This window comes from Gastrolobium bilobum, unplaced genomic scaffold (genome assembly GCF_033153095.1).
Source record: "Gastrolobium bilobum isolate Gb01-03AN ecotype WA unplaced genomic scaffold, APGP_CSIRO_Gbil_v1 utg1479, whole genome shotgun sequence".
NCBI classification, from domain to species: domain Eukaryota; kingdom Viridiplantae; phylum Streptophyta; class Magnoliopsida; order Fabales; family Fabaceae; genus Gastrolobium; species Gastrolobium bilobum.
Window position 1 is genome coordinate 14,939 of NW_026896211.1, and position 20,743 is coordinate 35,681.

Sequence of the window (20,743 nt, forward strand, 5' to 3'; positions counted from 1 at the left end):
AACATTTTGTACCATTGCAGTGATGCTTGCTTCAGGCCATAAAGACTTTTCTTCAACCTATAGACCATTTGTTCATTTTCTTTGATTTTCTAAACCTTCAAATTGCATCATATAGATTTATTCATCTAAATTACCATGAAGAAATGCAATCTTCAAATCTAATTGCTCATCCTCAAGATCCAAGTTAGTTGGAAAACCCAAAATTGCTCCGATAAATGTCATCTTCACAACTAGAGAGAAAATCTCATCAAAGTCAATTCATTTCTTTTGTCTGAAATTTTTTACCATCAATCGAGTCTTGTGTTTCACTAGCTTGCCATTAGCATCTTTCTTAGTCTTGTACACTCATTTATTCTTTAATATTTTTTTTCCTTTCAAAAGTTTTATCTGTTGAACCATAGGTCAAACAAGACCAAGATGTGAAGTTTTGATGATCAACAAAGCACCAACTAGCTCAACATGCTTGCACAACATGGAAAGACAGTGCAATAAGTCCCAAGTAAAGCAAGAAAGCTAAATCAACATGCAAAAATGGAGTACTAACTTCAAAGTGCAAAGTCAACTCTAAAGTCAAAGATTCAAGTCAAACAAAGATAGAAGATTCAAAACATGAAGACAAATGAAAAAACATGAAGACTCAATTATGCTATATAGTTTATTATATTATTATAAAGTCTAAAGAGTTTATAAGTTTGAGTTTATAAAGATTATTCTCAAATGTGCATTATAGAAGCTATAAACTCATGCATAAAGGGAACCCTACATACACGATACGCTCATACATGACTCACACACATGAAATACTATTATATCAATGCTAGAAGCATACAGATATGTGTGAGAAGTGAGTAAAAAATCACTTAGAATTCATTCAAGTCGAAAATTTGGTTGCTATCTAGAAATATCTGGATATGGATATTTGAATATCCAAATATTTGAACTCAGAATATCCAGATATCAGCTCGATAAATATCCGGATATTGGCACTATCATGTGAGTTACTTAAAATCTGAAGTTGTAACTGTTATATTTGGGCATCGTATCTTTTCTACACCTATATAAATAATCAAGGAAGGTTTACAAATAAGATTTAACACAAAAATCATCAGAATTCAAAATTGAGATATCATTCACCATATTGGCCATATTTTGACATATTAGAGGAAATGCTCTATATCTCTTTCATTTCTTAATCTTTTTCTGAGATTCTTTTTTACATTGAACAAGGAGAGTTTGCTCCATTGCTGTATGAATGAATTAGACTGTTGTAAACAGTTCTTGGATGATTTGAGAAATCCTATGGGTGATAGGTTGAGAGTGATCAAAGGTTTGATCATAGTTCTTGTAAAAACACTTTGTAAAACGATTTCTTTGACACCAGTTGGAAGCTAGTACATAGTGGAATCTACGACATCAGTCTGGACGTAGCTCTCAAGTGGTTAGAGAGTGAACCAGAATAAATCTATGAAGTGCTTATATGCACGGGTAAAGATGAAGGTTGACTAGAATCAACTTCAACATATATCTCAATAAAATTTTGTACTTTTCGGTTAACAAATGCATCTATGGCCCACCCCATATCTTCATCATCATTGATATTGTTACCAATGTAGTATATTTTATCGTTACCAACTATAGTCTCATACTTGGCTATCAAGCGGTGAATGCATTGGTTGCCTAAGAGCTCCAATTTTTGGTGAATTATCCTCTTGAATTCAGTGTATGTTGTGCCATGTTTGATTTTTATCGTTTTTATTTTTTCTTCGAATTGGGCACCATTTAGACCTTCAAATTCCTCTCATTATGGTAGATAATTGCAACATAAGTGTTTGAACTTGAGCTCACCTTTCACACGAAATTAGGATTAGGGTTTGGTTTGGGTTCAACTTTTTGAAAAAAAAATTGGAATACGTAAGTGTAATGACAATGATTTCACAAGATTAAGGGTTTAGAGACGGTGGAGTGAAATGCAATCTTGATGGATTGGAATAGAGATGATAAACGAGTGAAATTTTGGGGTAGAAAATGATTAAATGGAAAAATGAGGCCGAAACCCACTCATTGGGGTTTCTGTCCGTGAGTTACTTGAGTACAAAACTTGTATACTTGAGTAACTTGTGTCATACTAGAGTATTTTGGAGACATACTCGAGTAGAAATTCATGACACATACTTGCTACCTTTCATCACGAAATTTACTCAAGTATGTTGGCAAGGTATTCGAGTATAAGGTCCAGTCAACAGTCAAACAGGGCCAAATTTGTGTTATGTTTAGGAAAAATGTCAATTTTTTAAAATAGTTTAAAAATGGGGCACAATGATAAAAAAGCCCCCTAACATTCCTAAAATTTGAGTTGATTCAAACAAAGTCTCAGAGTTGGATTTGCCGAATAAGCCGTTGTTTCTTTTTTCTTTTTCTTTTTTTCTCTCACTAGTGGCACACTGTTGTTTCTTTTCTTCTTATAGCAATTAAGGTAGTCAAACTCAAATGGGCCATAGGCCCATTATGTAACATCCCTGTCTCGAACCGGTTCAATTAACATACATATGATAAAACAGAAAACAGCGGAAGACGTAACTTCTGAAAATACGAGCTAACTTTTTCTTTTTCTTTTTAAATTCTCATTCGTCGTAAACGAAAATCGGGCAGAGTTTCCTCTATAAATCGGACAACTGGGGATTTTCCAATCCCACACAGAAGCATTTCCTGATAAACAGTTTATACAAATATAATCAAATGCCCATCCATGGGCGCATGCATAACTTGGCTCAGTGCCACTATATCTAACAACATGCAATCCAACACGTAAACATATCTGAATACTACCTCATCACATAACGTGCCTGAGTACCCAAATGTACATGCATCAAAGCGACAGACGTGTACAAAACATATACAGGCCATATACAAAATAAAGGATCAATATCATGATCCATCAAATGCGAAAATACTAAAATACATCAAACACTCCAAAAAGGTAGTAGCCTACAGCCACTCAAAATCCGATCTGTCAACTGCCTCAGCCACGTGTCGTGTCCCTGCCTAGTGAGGACTCACCGGGAATCTGGGCACCTGAAAATGTGTCCCCAAAGAGGGGTGAGATTACAAATCTCAATAAGCTCCAGGTTTATAGAGAATTCTCCATACCCCTGGCTCACTCCTGCATGAAAGTCAGATACAAAGTATACGAATACAACATATAACAGATATCATAACAGAACAGAGCATATATCCATATCATATCAGAGATGTGCGCCGTCATTCCCAAGGGAGGACCCCAAGCGGAAATCAACGCACGTGTTCCCGAGGGAGGACCCCAAAGCGGAACCAGACATATTAGAGGCGTACACCATCAGTCCCGAGGGAGGACCCCAAAGCGGACGTCCGGGTACTATACAATCAATGGCCAGAGATTGTTACAGAAATCATATTACAGAAGTCATATCAGAGCAAAACATATCATGTTATCAAATAACTCTATATGAATGCATCTATACAAAGCATCTAAATCACAGTCATACAGTCCAACCATAGTTCACTAACCATGGTGGAGCACTCAAGCAGGAAAAGACTCCTTAAACATAGAGCTTACCTCTTGAAGCTTTACCAATACGCTTACTTGTGGACCAAGTTACTTTTATCGCTTCAAGAGATTTCCGATCCTTCTCAATCCCTAGGCACACCTAGAGAATAATTTACAATGCATCAATAAAATGATACTATGCCATGATTATTTCATAAGCATACATTTTATCGCTTATTTTCCTTTCTTTATACTTTTGCCAATGTTATGCCAATACACAAGTCTAGACCACCTTATACTAGTTAGCATTCTTTAATTTTAATCAAGTATTCACTTGAGAATTTTCAATATCATTCATGCCATTTTACTTCAAATGCCGCGGACATACCCTTAGGAAATCAAAGTATTTTTCAACCATTTTTCGAGTCATTTCACTTCTTAACTCATCAATTTTATACAATGAGTTACAACACATTTTATTTACAATAAAATGTAGCAAAATATACTCCTATACCACCCTCTAGGTCGAACACTACAAGGACATAGACAAAGGTTCTTTTTCTTCACTTACACGTAACTTACACATACAAATACATGTTTTCATAAGGTTCCAACTTAATTTTTGGAGCATAAAGTCCCTCCAAAGCCCCACAAGGCCTAAACCTAAGGGCATATTTCATATAATTTTTCCCACTTTGGCATTCTCACTAATTTATCAAATTTCCACTTAATTCCTACACATTAAACCTTCCTAATACTTAAGATAAAATTTTTGCACAACAACCTACTCTTCACCTATGATGGCCGAACATGTAGAGGAAATCATAGGATTTTTTTCTAATTTTTTTACATACATACAAATGCTTATTTTCATTTCTTACATCCAAGACATCAAAGATTCATCATTAAATCAAAGTTTAATACACAATGCTTTCCTACCAAAACATACTCATAACTTTTATAACTCAAATCATCAAAATAATACCATGGAAATAGAGGTTCATTACCTCCCAAAGCTTATACAAGGTCTAGAAGGTGACCAACAAACAAGACTCCACCAAAAACCCCCTTTTTCACCTTGGATGAATAGTAATCCAAAAATGGAGTGATGAATATCTCCCTCCACAAACGAAATCAGCTCAAATGGAGGGGTGGAATAGCTTCCTTGGATGATTTCCTATGAGATTGGTATATTGGGTGAAAGATTTGGTGGAATATTGGAGGAGAAATCAAAGAAGACAAAACCAAAACCCTCACCCCCCTTCCATAGCTGCTGATCGGTTCCAAGGAGAGAGAAAAGAGTGTTTTTCTTTGAGTGAATAGTGATCACATAAGTCACTTATGTTTTATAGCACATGTGGCTTTTACCCGGGTATTTTTCTTTCGCGTATTTTCACTTAAACTAACCCGGAACTAACTCAAGACTACAAATGTATTTTTATTTTTTCTAATATCATTTACATAAATTTTTATTTCCTAAGGAACAACATTCATAATTCACAGCATGGTTTTTGCACCGTTTTTGACGAAATGCACTGTGAATCGCTAATTGTGCTTCATTTATTTATGAAACTTAAAACTTATAAACTTATCATTTTCTTGGGCCTATATTGACTTGCTTGGCATATATTGGACTTTCTTATTCTTATTTCATCAATTATTTATTTCTGGACTCTACCGGTTGCTTAAACAGCAGTACAAAATACCCGGTAGAAACACTATTCACGAGATTTTCACGGAAAGTGCCAGACTATACAATTTTTCGTTCTGAACTCATATTTGTCGTCAGAATTATCAAATTATGTCTCTAAAATTATTTTGCTCTTTTAAGCTCTACCGGTTAATTCACAAACTGTAAATTCTCCGGCAGAACGCACTGTTCATAACATAGTCATGATTATAGTCAAAATACTCGGAATCACTCACTGAATCTAATTATGACATTTAAATCCTTAAATTAAATCTCTAATTAAGATTTACTATTTAGGGTCATTATACATTACATGGGTACATACACAACATAATAGGAGTTCAAGTTGCCTTTGCATGATTATTCGTGCCTGTTTGAATCCTTTTACTTTTTGTTTCTCTTCTCCTTATAAGCAGAAGTTACGCCAAACAGGTTTTAAGAAAAACTCTTACAATGAAAACTCTTTTTTTATAATAAAAAAGTCAAAAGTTTCTAGGAGGAGCTTTTTTTAAGCTCTTATCAACTTTTCTTGAAATGTGTGTTTTTAAGCTATCTTTTAGGGTTTTTTTTAAGTTTTTTTTTAGCTTTAGCTTAAAAAAAAAGGATCCAAATATGCTCCTAGTTCATTGAAGACTGCCATTTCCTTTTCACTTTGTTTTGGTCCTATAACTTATTCTTTTTTACATGTTTGAATAGATGATATTAAAGTGCTCATTAACCACCAATAACTTTTGATTTCCAGTGACAATTAATTTATGGATAATATTACTCTCATGTAACATGAGAGTAGTTCTCTTATGTTACAGAGAGAATCCAAGTAGGGCCCGCTATTTAAAAGAAAAAAAGAAAAAGAAAAAGAGGCACGATTTTCGAAGTGAGAGAAAATGAGATAACTACCTTATGTAAAATGAGAGTAGTATCTCCCTTAATTTATTTCCTTTAACAATAGGTTTAGAGTTTAAGTTTTCATAATAAAGAAAATGATATTGGGAGAGTCACATTCAATATGAGTTTAACTTTACTCGAATCGAATTACACTAGGTGTAGGTTAGATAAAAAGAATTACCCATTTAGCTCTCGTATTTGGAATGTGGAACCATTAAAAGTTTAATGACATTCCATCATTTTTTTATAAGAAATAAATAAATGCACCATTAGGTGATAAAATAAAAAATATTTGTAAAGTAATATATTAAAATTTCATTAAAAATCTTTAAAATAACTTGTCAAAATCAAATGAAATTTTGATAGTAATAATAAATAATAATATATTGACATTTCTCTAAATAAAATATTATAAAATTAGATTTTTTAAATTAGAATTTTGAGTTAGCATGCTTTCTATGAGTGATCTGTATTATTATTAATTTCTGATTGAGAATTTTTTTTTAAGAAAAGTGATGTTATCATATTCTCAAGGCAATGCATGTCATGAGTATCAACTATCAACCAATGAGTCACTAGTACCTTCAAATATTTTAAAATTTTTATTCATACAGTGTTTTATATATCACTACTGTTTTATTTTTCTCATGCATATATTATAAATATATGAATATATAACACAATTTAATATTTTTCTTTACTAAATCTCGTTTATTGACTGATTGACCAATTTAATAAAAAATCAAATACTGAAAAATTTCAAAAAAATATTAACCAAATTGGAACTGTTTGTACGCATTATACCATCTAACACTGTTAAGATGTCACGTAGATTGATGACAACCTTTATAAAATATTGACCCAACAGCACGCCTTTTACATTCTCAGGCATGGCGTATTGGTTTGTGTCTTAATCTTTGCGACACACATCTCTAGAGGTAGGTTTCTGGTTTGATCCCCTATAGGTTGCAAATTCCAAATACTTTTGTTTTCGATCTTAAAAAACAATAACTGTCCATTCCTATATGCTTCGAGAACACAAGTCCTTTTCACATAAAATCACTATTTTATTTAAAAAAAAGGGCACTATTTTAGCCACCTAGCCACATAGTGGAAATTTTAAATACCTTACCACGTTGAAAAAGTTAAAATTAAATTATATTCATAATATAAATTAGGATAATTTTTTTTTCTTGGTATAACTTGGAGACAGCTCGAAGGCTATTTCTCATTGGAACAACGAGTGTACGAAGACAGTGTTTAAACTCCTGATCCAAGCAAATTCTTGAAAGTTTTCAATTATCAATTAAGCTACCCTTCAGAGGTATTTAAATTAATTTTTGTTTAGTAGTAAAATAGACTATCATGATAAATTAAATCTCTCTAAAATTATATTTAAAAAATATCGTGACAACTAAACACTCTAAAAATGCAATCCAAAATTTATACAAAAATAAAGGAGGACTTATAACAATATTTCAAAATTGTCAATAGAGATAAGTTATTTTCGGTAAGCACAAAATGACATCATTTTATGATAAAAATCAAAGTGATTTTGTAATTCTAATTTATTGCAGAGTTATATCCGTCTTTATCATTATAATTTTTTAATCTTACAATTCTAAAACAATATCATTTTAGCTCACCGGAGATAATTTTATTTCCTGAAGTAATATTTTTCTTTCAAAATTTATCAAATTAAACTCAACTTTTTTTTTTTTTTTTTATAACAATTAAACTCAACTTTACCGATACAGTTCTATCCTATTCTAAACCATCAAGCCAACTTTCATTACCCATAATTTTAACTCATTCTTTCTCCATTTGTAACATTTTAGTCTTTTTTAATAACGCGAAGCATATCCTTGCCAACGCGAAGATTCGTGAGATTGGGCGAAAGGTCCGAAGAAAAAGCACGATGAAATAGTCGAAAGCCGAACGCAATAAAACACGGCATTAGTCAAATTAATATATTTATTTTTTCTGTTGTCTTTTGTTTTTATTTTTTTAATAATTAAGTAAGCATCGTAAGAAGGACCCACAAAACGGCTAATATCACGTGAAGGTCACCCACAGAATCGGAAATTTTGCACCCTTTTACTGAAAGAGCCACCTTTAACATCATCACCGTCGTGCCTCCACGTGGCCCACAACAACTGGTCGGTGACGTTGTAGAATAGTCAATAGAGAACCACCAACTTCCACTCTACCTTATTTTATTTTAGATAGTTAAATGAAAAGAAAATTGAAAATACACATTCAATTTTTTTTGATGACGTAGCTTTATAATGAGCCTGAATAATGGTTTTTTTTATTTTTATTTTACGACTATTGTTATTCTTATAAGGAAGAAAAAAGATAAAATCTCAACAAATATACTATAATTTTTTTATTGTATTTTAAAATAACATAAAATTATATTCTTTCAAATAATAAATGCTTTGTCCATGAAATAAAATAACCATATTATCTCTCCTTTCAAGTTATTAAGTTTATCTATTTACATAAATAATTAACATAGTTTAAGAGTTAATTACTCTACCGATCTTAAATTATTAAATATTTTAACTAATAAGAAATTTTAAAAAAATAAATAATTAAATCTAAAAACCAAACACTATGACATATATATTTCATTTTCAAAATAAAAAAACTAAAAGCACAAACAATGTGAAAAATAAAATTTTAGTGTCCGTTGCATTAAATTTTAATTGCTGATCCGCTTCCAACTCGAGATTAGAGTAAAATTTATGGAGATATTAAGAGAATCATTTTCATCTCAAAATAATAATTAGAATTGATATTTAAAAAAGGAAAATTAGGGTCATTTAATTTTTTTTTTTGTTCTAACGCTCTTAACGTGGAGTCAAGAGTATCAGATCCGACCTCCACCAGCCGTTAACAAACGGCTAAACGGGAACCAGATTGTTACCAACCAACGAACCCAACAGCCGCCGTTAGCGCGTAGCCGAAGCGGCCGTTGCACGCGAATTCTAACGTTTTTGATAGCGACGTGCCTATCTTTCTCTTTCTCTCTCGTTTGTTCATCGTTTGTTCCTACGGTTCGGTTCCTACGTTGGTGTTCTTTCGTTCTTTCTCTCTCTCTCTTTGTACGTGTCTCTGTCTGCGACTCCGTACGGAATTCGATACTCCAAAGAAGAGGGGGCGCCATTTCGATCTCAGAAAGCGATACCCATTTTGCTTTTGTTCCCTCTCTCTTTCACTCTCATCAGGTATATTTATCATTGCGTCTAACGCGACGCCGTTTTACCTCAGGTTGAGGAATCAATGCAATGCTGTTCTTTTTGTCCCTTGTGGCATCAATCGTCGGTGGATGAGTTTGTTCATTGATCTGCGACTTTTGGGTTTTTGTTCCTTTCATGATCTTTTGATCAGCTCAGCTGTGATGTTTTGATTTCAATTTTTATTAGTGATTGTGTACGTGGATTCTGTGTGTTTGATTTTAGATTTCTTCTTTAGGTATTCTAGATTTCCTCGAGTTTGCATTCGTTGTTGTCAAATGTGGGTCCTTTTTTTCTTCTATTCTCTTCTTGATGCGGAGATCACATAGGAAGTGAAATGTTGATTTTTTTTTTTTTTTTTGGCATCATGGGTTAAATTTTTTGATTGATCTACAGTTTTCGGGATCTAATCCAGCTGAATGATTTACTTGTGTTACACATGAATTCATAGATAATTTTGTGGATTTCTTCAAGTGTAAGTCTTAACTGTGGAACGTTAATAGATTCCCAAGAGTTTGCAATTGTCGTTTTACATTTTACTTTAAGTTTTTCTGTGATGTAGGGGTCATGTAGGTAATGGTGTAATGCAATGTTAGTCTTAGTTGTGTCAAGAGTTAAATATGTTGATTGATCTGTTTTTTCTGGGTTTTGTTCTGTAAGGGATTTAATCCAGCTGAATAGTGTTATTACTTGTGTTATACCTTAACTGGAGAGTATTCTAGATTCTGATTTGCATATGTTGTTATTGAATGTAGTTACTGTTTTTTTCTTGGTGCAGAGGTCATCTAGGTGCGGATTGCTTGTGTCTTGAATAGAATGCCAGGTACAACTCTTGTCTGGCCTTAAGATGTTGATTTTGTTGAACATATCTTTGCTATTCTGTTTGTGTTTTGGGATTGTAGTTTTGACAATTGATGACTATGGGTTTAGGAGAAGAAGTATTAGTTGAAGAAGATGAGAGGGGTAGAAGTTTGGAGCCTGAAACATCTGAGGATGAGTGGCGGAAGTCTCAAGCCAGATCTATTAGGAGGAAAGGAATGACTGCTTCAACGAAACTCACTTATAGTCTCAGGAAGCGAAGTAAGCGTGTAGCCGATTATCAATTTGCTTCAATTTTCATAGAAGATGTCCGTGATGCCAATGAGGAAGAAGCTGTGAATTCTTTTCGTCTGACATTACTTACTAGAGATCTGCTTCCAGATTCCTATGATGATTATCACACAATGTTGAGGTAAATGAATGTGTAACAGAAGTTACTTTTCTATTGAGTATGCAGTTTCTCTTTTCATAGCTCAGTTTTATCACTTTATATGTGTTAAATAAATGGAAATATCATTGTTTATGTTGTTCATATCTCTTGATTCCTCTTCCACGGGTGCAGTTTATTCTTCCTCCTTCAAAGACAAAATCCGCACGGGGAGAGGGGGGGGGGGGGGGGTTATTAATATTACTGTCCATTGTGTAGATGAATTAAATCCACCAGTTTAATTATACGAATTGTTTATCCAGATTGCCATTCTTTGATGTTTGATAACTTTTTTTTTTCCAGGAACTTCTAATGATAATTAAAGAAATCCTGTTTGATTATTTTTCTAGACAATTTTTTTTACAAAAGAAAAATCTTTAGGTGTGCAGTATAATACAGGCTGCTGATGTTTTCATGCTGCAGGTTTCTGAAGGCCAGAAAGTTTGACATTGATAAAACAGTCCAGATGTGGACAGATATGCTCCATTGGAGGAAGGAGTTTGGAGTAGATTCTATTTATCAGGTAAAGTTTTGTAGTTGTTTGTTTTCCTCTTACATAATAGAGAAGCTATTCTTTACTATTTATGCACAAAGATTGAGTGAGCTTTGCTGAATTTTCAACTCAAAACAGCCACCCAAACATGTAGTAGAGTAAGGAGAAATCCTGTGCAGTATTCCTTTTGGAAGATTTTCCCAATATTATTTGCATGATCTGAAATTATTTCAATCTCTCCATCGCTGAAGGAACAGTGTTAATGTGTAGGAATTCATATATGATGAGTATGAAGAGGTTCAGCGTTATTATCCTCATGGTTACCATGGTGTGGACAAAGAGGGGCGACCAGTTTATATTGAAAGACTCGGCAAAGTTGAACCGACCAAGTTGATGAGTGTCACCACAGTAGATCGGTTTTTAAAATATCATGTTCAGGGATTTGAGAAAATGTTCAAAGAGAAATTCCCAGCATGTTCTATTGCAGCAAAGCGGCACATAGACAGAACAACAACAATATTGGATGTGCATGGCGTGGTAAATTCTACGTTTGCAACAACTTCATATCAGAATAGCCTAAATAACATTCTATGGAAGTGCAAGCTTCTTATTATTTTGTATATTTTGCAGAATTGGGTGAGCTTTAGCAAAATTGCACATGATCTTGTTATGCGCATGCAAAAAATGGATGGTGATAACTACCCTGAGGTAATTTAAATGTTATAGGAAGTTGAATTTAACTTGGTGAACAAATCATAGTTTATGGGCTTCCATGTTTTCTTTTGCTTTAGTGATCTTTAAAATGGCTATCTCAACTTAGGAATTCAATTGTGTGATCTCTTATGGAGAATTCTTAAAAAATACAAAAAAAAGAAAAGTAAGCAAGCTTATGTTTGTTTCCAAAGGAAGGGAGAGAAAGTGAAATGAACGAGACAGGAGTCTAGATGAACTCCATGGAAGCTGTAGAGGCCATTTTCTCCAAGGGAATAAGAACCTCATCAGAGTCCTTAGATTTCACAAAGCAAGAGTAAGGATGAACTCAAAATATAAAGTCATCTTGTGCAAACTTACTCACACTATCAAGATTCTAGGTGATTGAGGGAACCAAATTTAAATTTTTGAGGTGTAGAGTAGTGTATGGATGGAAAGGTGAGTGAAATTTGGTGGAACCAATGGCTGTAATTGGCAAACCTTGCCCATTCCCCATCAACATTTGATCAGAACCATTGAGTTGAGTGCTCGGAACTCTGAAATAGATTATGGGGATCATAATTGATGTGATGCTTAAATCAAGGAACCGCCTCTTTGATTTCGTATTCTTGGGGATTATAACACGGGGATTTCGTATTCCAGAAGATTGCGTTTTTTAACTTTGAGGTGACATCAGCATAATGGTGTGCTACAGAAAGTGCTTTTGAAAGAGTGGCTTGTCGGTGCATTTCAAGTTGCACCTCTTGCAATAGGAGTAAGGACTCAAGTTTTGCCATTGTGCACGACTTCACACGGCTGTTGATGGAGGTGTTGAATGCCCTGTAATCCTCCAGTAAACCATCGAGAATAATATTCGCATAGTCTCATAGAGTAGTAAATCCTCATCAGCTTGATTTGTGAGAGATATTCAGAATTAGATTGGCCTCCTTTTTCATGCTTCTGAGCTCAGCTTGAAGTTGTCGAGACTTGGCTCGCAATTGAGAGTGAAAGTAATTGTGGATCTCATTCCACACTTGCCAAGAATGTGTACATCCAATGAATCTTGGAAAAACTGATTCAGAAAGAAAGGAGAGGAGCCAGGAAAACAACATTTGGTCTTGTTGCTCCCACTTCTGGTGATTTTCGTTGTCCCTGTTCATATCTTTATCTCTTTCAGAGAGGAATCTCATCAGAATTTCCAGATTGACCACATAATGGTGGATATGTTGTGCCTCAATCACTGCCTCAACTTGCTTCTTCCACAGCAAAAAATTTCAATAATCTAAATGCACTGATTGGATATGAGAACAATACTGGAGCAGATTTTCTCTGGTTTACAGTGGAAGAAGATGCAGAGGGTTGATTTGTGGTTGAAGAACCACCTGGAACTGGAGATTTGGAAGTACTGCTTCATTGTCTTGTGGTGCTGCCGTAGTGCTGTGTATCAGGCCCTAGATTAGGGCTCTGATACCATAAAGGAAACTGAGTGAAAACAAAGGAAAGGGAGAGAAAGTGAAATGACAGAGAGAAGAGTGATTCTGAATGAAACTGTTATTATTGTAAAAAACTAAGATACACTGTTACAGAGAGGAACTATTTATAGAACGATAGAAACTTCTGATACAAGCTAGTGACGCTGACATAACCTAGGAAGCATGGACACTCCAAAAAACAGGGAGTGTCATGTCTGACACGGTGTCCGACGCACGGTTAACATTCCCGACACGTTGACCATTTCGACACGCGAATTTGACCATGGCCAACATGTTCCAACACGGTCAAATGGCATTTTTATAAAAATATTATTTTTTTAAAAAAATTAAAATATATTAATAAAGTTTCCACCTGATCATATCAATTTTTCCCCCTTTTTTCCCTCTTAGGTAGATAATAGATCATCTCAGCACCATTGTTGTCATTCCTGTTACGCCCTTGCTATGTCTCCTTCTCTTTGATCTCTCTCTCTCTCTCATCCCAGTTCCTGTTTTTTTTATTAAAGCTTCCACCTTTATAACGTTTGATTGTGTTCTTGATGTTCTTTTATTTTGCAATGTATTCAGTAAATAATTTTAGATTTGATTCCTTTTCTTTTAGTTTATGTTTTTGCCTTTTGAGAAGAATGTTGCTACGATTCTTAGTATTAGGTGTCAGTGAATTTTTTTTTTTGCTGTTGTTGCCATTGGTTACACTATATAAATTAAAAATATTATTTAATATTAAAACGTGTTCCAACGTGTCGAAATCCAAATTTTTTTAGGATTGACGTGTTAGAGTGTTGTGTCGTGTCACGTATCGCGTGTCGCGTCGGTACTACATAGGACATAACCATAACTGAATGCCAGATGGGCATAACTGCATAACTGAACCCGTAACAACTCTAACAGTTGTCTAACAGCTAGAGTAACAACTAACAAGTTATTCTAGGCTCAATAGCTGGGGATAGCTGTGCACTAACAGTTGTTACTCTAGTACACACATGTAGGAAAGGAACCTGAATCAGGGATACAAACTGCAATTGTGGTTAATGAACCCATGATGCCTATCCGTAACATACTGCATACTAATATTTAAATCTTACTGTGTACTGTACCCTTACCACAAAACAAAAGTTGCCTCAGGTAATTTGGGTGTACAGTCATTGTTTTGAATGTGCTCATTTTTTTTCAGACATTAAACCAGATGTTCATTATTAATGCTGGTAGTGGGTTCAAGCTACTATGGAGTACAGCAAAAGGTTTTCTTGATCCAAGGACCACAGCCAAAATACAGGTCTATAAGTATATTATTTTTATGTGCTTTGACTTTAGAAAGGAATGAGCATAGTTTAAATGATTCTTGCTGAATTTACAGGTTTTAGGCAACAAGTACCAGAGCAGATTGTTAGAGGTTATAGACTCAAGGTTTGTATTGTGTTTGTACTGTCTCAGTTAATTAAGTGCTTCTATCTCTCTGATAATGAATATTATATGATTATTATTATTTTTTTGAACAGTCAACTTCCGGATTTCCTGGGCGGAAGTTGTTCATGCCCAAATAATGGAGGATGTCTTAGATCTAACAAGGGACCTTGGAGCGATCCTGACATTATGAAAGTATGGTATTATTAGGATTATGGCTCCTGCAGTGTATCAACTCACATTTAAGAATTATTGCTCAATTCGACAGCTAATGCTCCCTTGTTCTGTTTACAGTTGTTATATTCTAGAGAAGCAATGAAGCTAACAAAATTTGGAAGTTCTTCTGCTGATAAATTAGATGTCAAGTCATATGCCAGCAAGGTCACTCATTAATTGCCAGTGCAGTAATTTTGCTGTACAATTCACAAATCTTATTCATACTCTTTTGCATGATGTAAAGCTTTACTATAACTTTTTCTTCACAGGTTAGAAGCACTGAAATATCTGAAACTGGATCAGCATCAGAAGCAAGATTGAGTCCTTCAGCCTTCGTGCAATCAGTTACTTCTAGTGAGAAAGTGAGCGGTCTTTCTATTTTCCTTATTTTTGGTTTTTTAATCTTTCTTATACATTTTATATATTAGAGTTGAAACTGTAGTCCGAAGGTATGAGATTTAGGGAATGAAGTAGGGGATGGAAGGGGGCTGTGGACTCTACTATGAACATATGTGCTTGGTCATTGGTTGAGTTTGTCTAAATACTATTTTGTTTTGATATCAACATGTGAAGTTTAATGGTTTAATTGTCCAAACCTACAGATTTCTGGTAAATTCAACAAACAGACTAGTTTTCTTTCCCTTTGACCATTGAGGATCTGCGTCGTCTTTTTTTTTTATCTTGAGATTCTCTGGGTAAAGTTGATGGTTAGTGAAACACTTTTGTTGGTTCCAAACCAGCTAAGCCTGGCATTTGGGCTAACTGAAATATGGGTAGGGATACTTTTGGTGCGAAAATAAAAAATTTGAGAATAAATTAAACCAAAAGAAAAATATCTTTAATGAAATTGGAAATCTATATAACCTTTAACACTTAATTGGTTACTTTTTATTTTGAATTCCTCTGAATAAATTTGATGGTTAGTGAGCCAGCTTCTTGGGTTCCCACACCAGCTAAGTCTGACATTTAGATTGATGGAAATATGGGTATGCAATAACCTAGATGCCAAATTTAGAATTAGAGGATATAATTAAACCTAACAAAAAAGAAGGAAAAAGATTTGGAATAAAATTGTAAGTCGATAATCTGTAATATTTTAATTGATGATTAAAAGACAAATTTCAGGAACTGGTCTATATATATTTTTGTGTGAATATAGTACTTTATCTTGGAACTTTTGTCTAAACTATAGGTTATCTGCAACTCATGTATGATATGTAACTATATTTCAGAAATGGATAAGAGACCGTGCACCTATCTGCAACCTAGTTGAGCCAGACCCAGTCAATGCTGTCAGAGAAGTTGGGGATGTTGATTCAACAAGTATGTGATCCCTTAGCATGTCTTTTGCTAATTATTAGCATGTCTTTTGCTAATTATGGGTTGGTCTGTGTTTTATTGTATTTATTGATATTTATCAGATGATAATAGAACTTGCAACATAACCCGAGATAAATTTGGTTTACATGCATGACTTGAGCCAGGAGAATTTTGATGTAGTTTTAATTTAATAGGAAAATTATTTCACTTGGTCCAGACTTAACCAAGTCATGTGACACATATGCCCTTCTTGGACTTAGCCAGGATGGGATGGAAGCTCCTAAGGCCATCCATGTTTTCAGAACAGTATGGATATTTAATGCTTTGTTTTTCTTTCAGTACCTGAGACTTTTGATTGAAATTTCAATGTGTATGCTCTGTAACATATTATTATTTATTGCTGACATGGTGTATCAGACGGCTTTATTACTTGTTTGGGCCAGTTTGACTCATTGTTTTGTTTCCTTTTCCAGTTAGGAGAATTCCTTATCCTGCACTAATTGTACTTTCTTTTAAAATGGTGCATCTGATAGGTGATTCAAGCAACAATTATCCGAGAAGATCACGGAAGAAGCTAATTCCCTGTATCACAAGTATTTGGGATCAAATCATAGTCAAAGTGTTAGCTTGTATATATGTAGTATTTGCATCCTTGGGGAAATTTTTTGTGGATCGTCTTGCAGACAAACAACGAGGAAGCCATCAGAAAACCCAGTTAGTGGAAACTAGTTCTCCGGAACAATTAAGCACTCCAGCAATAAAAGAGCCACTTTGGCAGAGGTTGCGGAATTTAGAGGCAGTAGTAACTGAGATGGCCAATAAACCAAGAACAATTCCTCCGGAGAAAGAGGATATTCTTCAAGAGTCATTGAGTCGTATAAAATCTATTGAATATGACTTGCAAAAGACAAAGAAGGTAGTGCCAGTCTCCTACCATAAAATTGGTTACTTTGAAGGACATATTACTTAGAGAATTAACTTTACTTGAGTTGATTGAGTTCCCTGCTTCATTTTAGGCACTGCTTGCAACTGCATCAAAGCAAGTTGAGCTTGCTGAGTCACTGGAAAGCTTAAAGGAGAGCAGATTTGATGTAAGTTGCTTTTACTCCTCACTTTCAGTTTGAGAAATGTCAAGATCAACATCATTGTTAGGAAACCACCTATCACCAAAGGGTACACTTAGAGCTGTCAAAATGTTAAGCCCTAGCTCATATGGGTTAGGGTCAAAAGGCTCACAACAATAGAGGCCTGCACGACCCAAAAGTCCTATGGGTTAAGGTCAATTTGTGAGCCATCCAAAGTTATAATTTTAATAAAATTCATTTCTTTTATTGGATTCAATGCATTTAAAATTATTTTAATAAATAAGTATTTATCACTTTCATAAAATATTTTATTCGAAATACGGACTTTTCATAATTTAATTTTCTTAGTGAATTAATATTTGCTGACAAATATACAATTGAAATGCAAGCAAAATTTTAATTATTATCTCAATAATGCTGAACATTCTATCAAAAATATTAAAGTGCTCATTTCTTATGATATCATGGAATAATAATATTTATTATTGAGTAATAATTACAGTGAAGATTTTTACCATTCAGTAAACTTTTGAGTATATTTTTTAGTAAAAGTTAGTTAAACAAGACTTTGTATAGCCCTATCAACTTTTCTGTTGTAACAACGGTCAGCAATTAATGATCAACACTTAGTAATTAATTTGAATATTTTTTCTTTTTCGTTTTGTAAATTTTGTCAACAAAATTGTGATGATTGATATGTTATTGAGCATGTGAAATTCATCACATGATATGATTATATTAAAATTAGATATGAGATGATGCATTCTCATAGGACTTATCCTTGCATGCAATATTTTTTGTTTTTTTGATTCATGAAGAAAAGCAAAAACAAAGGAGAAAGACAAGACACTAACGGCCACCCCTAGGGTGAGGAGTGGCTGAGAAGTCCGGAAGCACATACAAGAGTAGACCAGGAGGAGGTTCTGAATAAACATAATCATCTTCCATGTCCGGTTGATCAAGCATAGAGTTTTATTTAACTCAACAATATTAATTCTTAATAATTAGGAAAATTATATTTTTTTTAACATTCCAAAATTTGGATGACTCGGACAATGTAAATTCCTATTTTAATTTCTCTTAAATTATTTAAATTTTGATATAAGTTCATTTTTAAGTATTGGATTTATATATATTTTAACTTTAAAGTTAATTTTATTGCAAATATCATATAATAATGAAGGAAATATAATTTTAAATAGAGAAAGAAATATCTTTTACTTAAAATAGTTCAGAATAACAATTAAAATAAGCAATTTTTTTTTATTGAATTGTTAAAATATGTATTCTATAAAATTCTATATGTATATTATATTTTTATCATTATATTATATTCAATATTATTTTATATTTATAAATATTTAAATTTATACATTTTTTATATTTTTAAATAATAAAAATTTGGATAAAGAAATTTTTTTGGCATGTGGATAAAAGATATCCTAGTTTGCTAAAACATAGGGTTTTGAGGATTAAAACTATATATAGGGCTTTGCAGTCTGACCTGGGAGTGATGGTAGGTACACTTGGAAGAGCTAGGATTAGAGCTTTAGGCAAGGAATGGGTGTGACTAAGCTTAGGAGGGAAAAGAGTGTATCAGAAAGGATAAAAGAAAGAGCTTAGGGGTAGGAAAGAATTATCTGGGAAGTTCATAGGGGGAGAGAACATGCCTCTTAAAAAGCCTGCTATGGTTTCGTTTTCATCTTTTCTGCTGTAAACATCATATAAGATCACAGATGGCAGGAATGTTAATCCAATATCCATTGTTTCTTGTTCTGCTTCATATGATCTCAATCCAGTTCCAAACAGACTGTTTGACAAGTGATAAGTTTACTTATATGGAAATTTTACTCTTAAGCAAGGAGAAAAACCAACACATAGTTGAATTATGCACATTTGTACAAAGCTGGTTACATTCCGATATATTAATTACCCCTTGATTGTTTAGAAAGGTGTTTCCAGATTGAGTATATTGCCTATATCCCTTGTTATTGTCTAATATATTATTCTCAAAAGATATAGTCATTAATAGGCTTTTTGTGATATTTTTTTCCAACTAAGAACTTCAATTGATTGTTTGTATATACTGATAATGATTACTTCATAAAATACAGGGGACAAACTCATGTTGGCCAAAAAATAGTAAATGTTATGCTCCAGGAAGATGAGTACCCCTTTTCAGCAGCACTTTGCAAAGATTGCTAGTCCATTGTTTTTGATACTCTACAGTTGAATTACTACAAGACATACAGGAAATACTTTTATAGGTGACTTTCCTTCTATATTTTATATCAACACAATTTTGTAGTCTGTCACTCACTCACACACTCCCTGAAAGAATCAGTGGTATCATGTAATGACCTTTTCTTTTCAGGTTTGAGGAATCGGTGGTGGGGAGTAGATACACCCAATCTATACAATGCAGCAAGAAGTTTTTATATGAAGGTCATGGACTCCGAGTTCTTCCTTTTCAGTAGATATAACTGAGTGTGTTAACACATTATTTTTCTTATTGGCTTTTCTGTACAGTGTATACAGATACAAAATATGCTATTCACAATCAGATGTATTTATTTTAATACCAGTAGCATTTGTGCACAACGGGGAACATTTTCTGTGACATATTGTAAGAGATACGGAATGCTTAGCAGTAAATTTTGATTTTACTGGAGGATATGCTTTCCCATGGAATTATAAATTTTATATTTTATCACTCTAGTTTTTAGAGAAATGCTTCTTCGAGAAATTACTTTGTTCGACTTTATCAGGTCAACATATTAGTGAACCAATCTATGTCTTTCCGTTTGCTAGTGTTTGTTCCCTTCTTATGAAAGCTATTTTTTTCAAAACTGGTTGAATCAACTAGAGATTCAGACTGAAGAGTGGGTCATGATTTTCGGTGGAACCAAATAGTTCAATTGTTCTGGCCTGGACAGGCCCATATGCTGGGCCGGACAACTAAAGGCCCATCAAAGGTCCTACTAGTTCATATCCCTTAGGTGAGCACATAATCTTCATCATAGAGAATCTTTTTCTTCATGCACAGCTTACCATCGTACATCCACGGTGGTGAGACAACGTCTCACTGCAATAATGGGTGCAAGGGTTAACTGTTTTGGGTCGCATTTTTTCTCTCTTATCATCATTGAGGAATACCCTCTAAAAACCCATCTTCTCCAACAAAGGAGGCACTTGGTATGTAATATTTTTATGAGTTGTTATTCTGTTGAATTTTAGATTTACCATAACCTACATACATTACCTCTCGCAACCATCTTTGCCATAGCAGTTCCGATGATTTTCCTTGAGTTTTGGTTTATATCATTGATTCTTGGAACACCCGCATATAAATGTACTTCACCCCTTGAAAGATACAGACCTATCTCTTAACCCATAATAGTTTAATAATAAGTATATTCAATGTAGTTGAAAAAGAGATAATCTTATTCATAAAAT

General features: G+C 33.8%; 1 protein-coding gene across 2 annotated transcripts; it reads left to right on the forward strand.

Annotated features, from left to right (window-relative positions):
* The first annotated feature begins 9,226 nt into the window (after positions 1-9,226).
* On the forward strand, positions 9,227-19,918 carry LOC133298259 (phosphatidylinositol/phosphatidylcholine transfer protein SFH9). 2 transcript variants are annotated; one of them, XM_061497524.1, is made up of 16 exons: positions 9,227-9,331; positions 10,119-10,163; positions 10,271-10,571; positions 11,010-11,109; positions 11,350-11,616; positions 11,710-11,787; positions 14,437-14,538; positions 14,620-14,669; positions 14,762-14,861; positions 14,961-15,047; positions 15,152-15,244; positions 16,115-16,205; positions 16,736-17,118; positions 17,219-17,293; positions 19,402-19,554; positions 19,662-19,918. In XM_061497524.1, the coding sequence occupies exons 2-15, from the start codon at positions 10,157-10,159 to the stop codon at positions 19,453-19,455; spliced, it is 1,788 nt and encodes a 595-aa protein (XP_061353508.1). In that variant the 5' UTR covers positions 9,227-9,331; positions 10,119-10,156; the 3' UTR covers positions 19,456-19,554; positions 19,662-19,918. The 2 variants fall into 2 exon arrangements, with proteins under 2 accessions (XP_061353508.1, XP_061353507.1); XM_061497523.1 differs by lacking the exons at positions 9,227-9,331; positions 10,119-10,163 and having other exon boundaries at positions 10,261-10,571.
* Positions 19,919-20,743: the final 825 nt, after the last annotated feature.

What these genes read in the sequence shown, in the direction of transcription:
- LOC133298259 (XM_061497523.1), top strand. Translation starts at nt 10,261, where the DNA reads ATGGGTTTAGGAGAAGAAGTATTAGTTGAAGAAGATGAGAGGGGTAGA. An exon ending in TATTGGATGTGCATGGCGTG is followed by an intron (nt 11,617 to 11,709) that starts GTAAATTCTACG and finishes TATATTTTGCAG; the next exon opens with AATTGGGTGAGCTTTAGCAA. An exon ending in TAAAGGAGAGCAGATTTGAT is followed by an intron (nt 17,294 to 19,401) that starts GTAAGTTGCTTT and finishes CATAAAATACAG; the next exon opens with GGGACAAACTCATGTTGGCC.